Here is an 8,043-nt window from a genome sequence, read left to right as displayed (position 1 = left end):
GGCCTTATCATCCTGTTAATTTGAAATGTTTCCATACAAATATGTTTTCTGTTGCATTATCTTTGACTAACTAATGACCTGTTGGTTTATATGGATAGATATGAGAATAAGACATACCATAGTTATTATAATCTACGTGCCAGAAGACTGGGATAAAATGCTTCCATTCTCGAGAGAAATTAACGAGTTCTAGAGAAAAGTCCCTCGGGGAAGCCAGTTTCGGCACGTGCTCAGTGGATGCTGAAGTGCATGGAGCAGGCGCACACAGTGCGACTGGCACGCGGACAGATGTCGCATCGCTCATCCCCCGCCCGTTCACAGCTCCCGCGCAGGAATTATTGACACATGGATGTTCACACAGCCAATAAGACCTAGCTCAGTTAGATTTGCATAAAGTGGCCGCCTGCCATTGGTTTACTGCGTGCTGCTCCAAACCGTCTCGCGTGTCATTTACAGCTGTTTTTCTCCTTAGAGGCACATACTGAAATGTTAAACTATATCATTGAAGTATTAAGGTATAGTTATTACAATTTCCCCTTACATTTATCAAAATACAAAAGGCATTTTACGCATATTTGCGTAAAAGTTACTTGAACATTAAAATAGTAGGCAAAACATGTATTTATTAGGTACTTTAGAATAAAGCCCACACACACTTTTTTGAACGTAGGCAATATTCTTACCTTCAACCACCTAAGAAAAAAACGTTATAGACTATTTAAAAAAATAATTGAAATGAAATATTCAAAACTCGGAATGACATGAATAAAACACACGCTATTTATAGCAACATAATATTACAAGCATGGTGAGGTTTTGTAGTTAGATAGTATCTCAAAGCATCGAGAATCTTTGCGAACACAAAAAGCATACATTCTTGAAGGGTATGAAAAAGTTGGAAGCAAACCGCCAGCGCATTTCCCCAGTTCCCCTTATCACTTCACAGCCAGACCGACTGCACTCGCCGCTTTGTTGCCTGTCCCTCCAGGGCTGATTGAGCAGCGCGTGACTGACAGCCCGCGGGGGTGTTGTCCAATCAGCGGTCTGCCCCGCGCCCAATGGGTGAGTCCGCACGCCCATTGGCTGAGACGAGTGTGGGAAAGAATGCAGAGAGGGTTTCACACGAACTGGGAGCATGCGAACCACCTATAAGTACCGCCGGCGTGTGTCGGCGGTAGAGCAGACGCAACCTGCCCGACAGAGCCTGAACCCAAGCACGTTCTTATACTCCAATGACAGTTCGGTGATAACAAGTGATATAGCTGATCAGTGGGACTTGCTCACGTCTGCGTGACTATCGTAGGATATCCTTCGCACGGGTTACGATTTGATCTAAGCATAGAGGCGCAGTGATATTGCAACTTTTTTCCACCTTTTCCAACTTCTCCAAAAGGATATACCTTTTCTATAATTTAATCCAAAATGCCAGCCGACACCATGGAGAAGCAAACGGCATCCCCTATTGCTGGTGCCCCTGCAAATGGATCCCATACTCCAGACAAACCTAAGAATGCCAGCGAGCATAGAAAGGTAACGTTAGGCTAAAAGTCTATAACTGCCGATGGATTTAAAATGAATCTGATATGCCTCCTAGGCTAACGTTGTTGCTAATTAAACTTTACCCTAGTAGGCTAACCAAATTGTACGTGTGAGATAAAATAAATGCGTACATTCGGACTTATCCATGAACATGCAATTAATATGAAACATTTATTTTGCAGTCCTCAAAGCCCATCATGGAGAAACGTCGGAGAGCGCGGATAAACGAAAGCCTTGGCCAACTCAAGACACTTATTCTCGATGCACTTAAAAAAGATGTAAGTCTAAATAATTGAAAGGATTTAACAATTTAAAATCACTGTGTGTTCATTTTTCCTGCCATTTAATTTTGTGTCAATGCACAGCCTTTACCTTTTGCTATGCTGTTATCCACAGAGTTCCAGACATTCAAAATTGGAGAAAGCCGATATTCTGGAGATGACAGTGAAGCACTTACGAAATTTACAGCGTGTGCAGATGACTGGTAAGTTAAATTGCAAATATCTAATTTGACAACATCTGCCCTACACTTTATTTATAAGAGTTTCATATTTCCATCGATTATACACGATTTCTAATGTTCTCTCTTGTCTCGGCAGCGCTGTCAGCAGACACTACCGTCCTCAGTAAATACCGGGCGGGATTCAACGAATGCATGAACGAGGTCACTCGCTTCTTATCAACCAGCGAAGGGGTGAACACGGAGGTGCGGTCGCGGCTTCTCAACCACCTGTCTGGCTGCCTAGGGCAGTTGATCGCCATGAACTACCCCCAGCCAAACCCAAATCAACAGGCTCACCTCGCGCAGCCCCTTCACGTACAGCTACCCTCTACCTTGCCCAACAGTGCCTCTATGGGCTCCAAACTCAGCCCCACCGAGGCAATGTCACCTAAAGTCTTCAGCGGGTTCCAGCTTGTGCCCGCCACCGATGGACAGTTTGCTTTCCTGATTCCCAACCCTTCTTTCGCCTCAGCATCAACCCCAGTCATCCCTCTGTATGCTAACGCAGGTGTGCCTGTGACAGTCAACGCCAGCCCCGTCCATGGCAGCTCTGCGCCAGTAGTGGGATCCCCTGTCCATGGGATGACATCATTCATCGGTGTGCCTCAGGCGGTCAGCCCTGTCGGTGTCTGCACTGGTTCGGAGAGCACTGAGCCTGTTTGGCGACCCTGGTAGTTTGGTTGAAATGGACACTACAATAAAGAAGGTTATTTTTATGAAGTAAATAGTTCCGTTCTAGGGGACATCATTTCCTTTGTTGGACATGGTAAAAGTTTGTTTATTTATTGGCTGATTCCAACATTTGGATGTTGGTGATAAATATTGTGTCCATGCAATGGAAGATTTATTCAAATGTTTGTGATTAAGTACTTTTTATGGAACTATTTAGTTTTGTACAAAGTTGATATTGATTGTTATACCAAAGCTGTGTGTTTTTATATTGTTTGTCGTTTTATGTTTGGAAATTGAAGTTTGGCAATGGCCCATTGACCTAATAAATCAGTTTGAATAATTCAGAAATTAATAATTTTGTCTTTACTTCCATATCACTTCTATAACACACTTAGAGCATAGTTATAGGCTTAAGATATATTTTTGTTTCTATAAGGCCCATGTGTAAAAGTTGATATTAAGTATATTTTGGGGATCCCGAGTGTCGCAGCGGTCTAAGGCACTGCATCTCAGTGCTAGAGGTGTCACTACAGACACCCTGGTTCGAATCCAGGCTGTATCACAACCGGCCGGGATTGGGAGTCCTATAGGGCGGTGCACAATTGGTCAGGGTTTGGGGTAGGCCGTCATTGTAAATAAGAATTTGTTCTTAACTGACTTGCCTAGTTAAATAAAGGTTATTTTAAAAAAAAGTATCTTCTTGTTTGGTCTTGTGCGTAAAAGTTAAAATAGTCATTTGAAAGTCAGACATAGACCTAATTTTTTTCAGGGGTCTAGGCTCATATTAGAGCAGGCTTAAAGGGCCTACTAATAATTAGTAGTTATATTATAGCCCCAAAAAACGAACCTGGAATCAAATCCCTAGTGAAATAGGATAGTAAAAAGTCCTGACATTTCACTTACTTACACCCTTTCTCAAGTTTGGCGGGAAGTTAGTCATCCTGGTGTCCTCTAAAATGCAGAATGGGTTGGAAAGGCAATGGCGGGGGTGTATTTTTTTATTTAGCAAAAAGGTAATTAAACATTTGAAAGGCTTCTCATCCTGTATGCAGCGGGATCTTTAAGACGTCTTAAACCCTATTCATGAGCCTGGGAAATGCGCTTTGGGGTTAAAGTCACTAACAGATTGCTTCACTGAAAGGAGAATATGGAAGAATCCTTGCTTTCTTTTGTGCAACCAATTGTTCAGTTATTTCCAAGGCATTTCTGTATAGAAGGAAAACGAGCATAGAAAGAAAACGAGTTTTGTGTCTTGGCAGGTACATGTTATGGGATAGTGGAATTGATCAAAGCTGTTCTCCTGGACCCCATGACTTTTAATTGATGAAATACATTTTAAATTAGAAATGTCCTTTGAAGTATTGGGTTTATGCTCCAAATTATTTATGAATAAAACAAAGTAAGGTATACCTTAATCTCTCAATCTAATAACCCCGTCCCTCTCTCTCTCTTCCTCCCTCTCCATCAGAACTTCCTCTCCCCCTCTCTCTGTGTTATCCCTGGCTGTAAACCTATCTTTCCAGGGAGTGCGCTCCGGAACTGGGGGATGTGTTGCTGTGGCAGGCGGCGTGGTGCTTGCCGTGTGTCAGCCACTTGCGGTCAGAGGGCCCCCTTTACTTGGGATTAGGTTACACCCTTGTGACCGCTGGTCAGAAAGGTTCCCCATGTAGTCAACTCATTCCAGTGCAAGCGCACACACAGTACACACATACCTAGATTATGTTCATAAAGGAATGAATGTGTGCAGCGTGCACTTTGTTGGACACAAAAACATGGTCCTGGAGGCACATAAACAGGTTTTAAATATAGCCTATAATAACATTATTACCACACCCATTTTGCCAATTTGTAAATGTTCCCTGATAGCTTTTCCAAGTCGTATAATGAGAAGATGTCATTTGTTGTTTGACAGTTTAACTATAGATGACAACAATCATAGGTTTAGTATGTTGTTAATTTGTGTAGTTTATTTTAGAACTTTTACCTTTGGTACACTGAGAATGACTCTAAAAATGGTATTCTGAAACTTCCAGCCAGCAGTGTATAAAAGGCTGCTTCTGCACAGAGGCATAATTCAAACACTAGTTGGCAGTGTGTGGGCTCTGCGGCTGTTTCATGTGCCTGCGTGTCTGAGTTAATAATTCAGAGATGCCTTCGTGGTGCTGAGGTCGTGAGAACCGAGTGAACTAGACTGCTTGTGGCTGGGCAGAGCGCCAATCAGTAAATCCCCACTGGCAGGCCAGGTCCTGCATTGGGCCACTCCGCCAAATCTCAGGAGGTGAGGTGGCTCACACGCGCAGGCCTCCAAGAAGTGAGCATGGACTGGTGTAAACAGAGGAGATTCTGGACAGAGCTAGAGAACACACCCACCCGCGCGCCCCAGAGGCAGTTTACTGAGTCCTTCCTATTTTTATATGGCCATGATTTCAACTGCAGCTGCTATAACTAGGCAGGCCTATAGGCTATGTTATGTTTGTATATTGAGGGAGTTCAAGGGGAAGTTCAACATTTTTACATGTGGCCTTATTTTCATTCTTTCTGTGCTTCTTCAGTCAAACTGTGTTTTTTTTAATACATTTTGTTTCCTTATAGAGAAAATTGGTTGTCACATTTTGCTAAGTCATCACTTGCCACTGATTATAATGCAATATGCAAATACAGTGTACAGAACATTAGGAACATCTTCCTAATATTGAAGTGTACCCCCTTTTGCCACCAGAACGGCCTCAATTTGTCCTGGGCATGGACTCTACAACGTGTCAAGCGTTCCACAGGGATGCTGGTCCATGTTAACTTTAGTGCTTCCCACAGTTGTGTGAAGTTGGCTGGATGTCCTTTGGGTGGGGGACCATTTTTTGATAAACCCAGCAGCGTTGCAGTTTTTGACACACTCATACCGGTGCGCCTGCTGACACCTACTACCATACAACTGTTCAAAGGCACTTAAGTCTTTTGTCTTGCCCATTCATCCTCTGAATGGCACACATACACAATCCATGTCGCAATTGGATCAAGGCTTAAAAATCATTCTTTAACCTGTCCCCTCCCCTTCATCTATACTGATTTGAAGTGGATTTAACAAGTGACATCAATAAGGGATCATAGCTTTCACCTTAATTTCCCTGGTCAGTCTATGTCATAGAAAGAGCAAGTGTTCGTAATGTTCTGTACACTCAGTATATGTCTAAAGCATATGAGAAAACACTAAAACACTCCACCAACTCATTTTAGATCAGAATCCTATTCTGAATGATGCATCTGCATTACATTTTTTTTGAATGTTTTCCATTGTGCCATAAATCCATGTTTGAATGATGCTGTTTACAACAACAATATGCAAATATGGATTTATGGGATAGTACATTTCAAAATAAATAAAAACGTTTGCAGAGGTCATTTAGAATGGGATTCTGGTGAAATGTGAGTTGGTTTGGAGTGTTTTGGAGTGTTTTCTAACACATTTTCATAATGCATTGTAGTCATCGGCAAGTGATGATGACAAAAAAAATGTAATCTTTGTAATGAAACAAAAAATTAAAATAACAGTTTGGGGATCAACTACAAGCACAGAAAGCGTGAAAAGAAGGTCACATGGAAAAATGTATGAACTTCCCCAGAAAGCATCAAACTTTCACTAACAATATCAAATGTCACATATTATTCATGCTTTATTTACAATAAAACAGCAACCAGTCTTAAATTCAAGTTTTAAAAAAATAGGCCTACGCAGGAATTCACCCTATTTCTTGGTGTGTTTAGTGATCAATAGCATTTTAATAGAGGATAGAGCTCCCTTCGGAAGCAGTGCAACGGTGTCTCTTGGGAGATGATGCTATTGAAGGGGCAGGGTTGCCTTCTTGGAGCTGGTAAATTATAATTCTCATTAATTTAACATTGTCGATCGCCCACATAAACACCATCTCTACCTACAAACGCCCAATAATAGAAATGCAATTTTTACTAGAAACAAAGGTTTGTGATTTTATTGCTTTTTTAATAACACTTGCCTACTTTTGACCATTTTCGAACAGGCTACCTTCTATTACTTTGTTAAACATTTTATGGCCACATGAGTCTTAACTAGGCCCAACCCTTAGTTGTACTGTCAACATTCTCTTTGATATAGAAGAATACTTGATTGTTTAACATTATTCAGTAGTTTGACATTGAGTTAGGCAACTGACTTGTGCATTTTATACAAAAAACATAAATGTGCTTATTACGCTAGACATGATTTTGACCAATTTATTTTGGGGTGGGGGAAATGAGCTTCTGTCAGTCCACCCTGACTTCAGCTCTTAAACAACCACGCTGATGATGATAGGGCAGAGAGAATTAGAGATATGATACTATTCATATCTCCACAAGGAGATATATAACCCGTTGTCCAATCCCTTTGTTGCATGCATTAACTCGTGTATTACTTACCCACCATTGGCTGTGATTTGATTGGTTGTGATATTCGCCTGTTGATTTCCTAGTGCTGTTGCATTTCCCCGAGCTTCCACATAGGGGAGAAATTCTAGGTGTAGCGCCTTTAACTTTGCGTTTGAGCCAGCTCAAGTACAAAATAATAGAAGAATAGCCTAGTTTTTTAGTTTTTTATTTATGCATTCTATGGGATAGATCTGTTGGTGTGCAAATAAGTCTATAAAAAATTGCACTTCAAATGGCATGAGTACATTTGCATATACATGTACAAATGGCATGAGTACATTTGCATATACATGTACAAATGGCATGAGTACATTTGCATATACATGTACAAATGGCATGAGTACATTTGCATATACATGTACAAATGGCATGAGTACATTTGCATATACATGCTTATTGTTTTCTACATTGAGCATTGCCTTCAACTAGCCAGGCCTAGTCCGTAGTAGAAATGAGTATTTACAGGGAATGGCTGAAGAATGGCCTGGTATAGAACTGTACAGGGCAGAACTGGCTTCAAATACTGTTTAAAATCATGTCAAATACTTTATCTGAGCTTGCCTCTCTTAAAGAACCAACAGAATAGTCTCAAAAGGGCAAAGCTGCCCACCTGCCACTCCTGGCAGGGTAGGAGTCAGGTTGAGGGAATGGGAGGATTGTGACTGAGCTAGACCACATTCATTATCACATGGAGGTCTGGTTAAATTTGCTTTTCCAGACCGAAGACGCATTCATGGGGACAGGAGGAAATGCTCTGCATGCTTGGCTATGGAGACCGGTTAGGGGGAGGTGGGGGTGGAGGGTGGAGAGGAGGAGGGGTTCTTCCAGAAAAGAGAGGGCGACACTCCTTCTCCTTGCACCTGTTTTCTTGAGAAGAGAGAGTGAGGGAGAGG

The 8,043-nt window shown here is 41.7% G+C and overlaps 1 protein-coding gene across 1 annotated transcript; it reads left to right on the top strand.

Moving 5' to 3' along the window:
* The first annotated feature begins 1,087 nt into the window (after positions 1-1,087).
* On the top strand, positions 1,088-3,408 carry LOC139367560 (transcription factor HES-4-B-like). The gene is made up of 4 exons (XM_071105812.1): positions 1,088-1,530; positions 1,722-1,817; positions 1,936-2,023; positions 2,139-3,408. Exons 1-4 carry the CDS (start codon positions 1,423-1,425, stop codon positions 2,714-2,716), a joined length of 870 nt encoding a protein of 289 aa, XP_070961913.1. The 5' UTR covers positions 1,088-1,422; the 3' UTR covers positions 2,717-3,408.
* Positions 3,409-8,043: the final 4,635 nt, after the last annotated feature.

Source organism: Oncorhynchus clarkii, chromosome 16, assembly GCF_045791955.1.
Source record: "Oncorhynchus clarkii lewisi isolate Uvic-CL-2024 chromosome 16, UVic_Ocla_1.0, whole genome shotgun sequence".
Classification (NCBI taxonomy): Eukaryota; Metazoa; Chordata; class Actinopteri; order Salmoniformes; family Salmonidae; genus Oncorhynchus; species Oncorhynchus clarkii.
Note: the sequence above shows the minus strand (reverse complement) of the source record. Positions and strands in the feature narration are given on the sequence as shown.

Coding starts and splice junctions, on each gene's coding strand:
- LOC139367560 (XM_071105812.1), top strand. CDS start 1,423: ATGCCAGCCGACACCATGGAGAAGCAAACGGCATCCCCTATTGCTGGT. Junction 1,531..1,721: donor ATGCCAGCGAGCATAGAAAG/GTAACGTTAGGC, acceptor TTTATTTTGCAG/TCCTCAAAGCCCATCATGGA. Junction 2,024..2,138: donor ACAGCGTGTGCAGATGACTG/GTAAGTTAAATT, acceptor TTGTCTCGGCAG/CGCTGTCAGCAGACACTACC.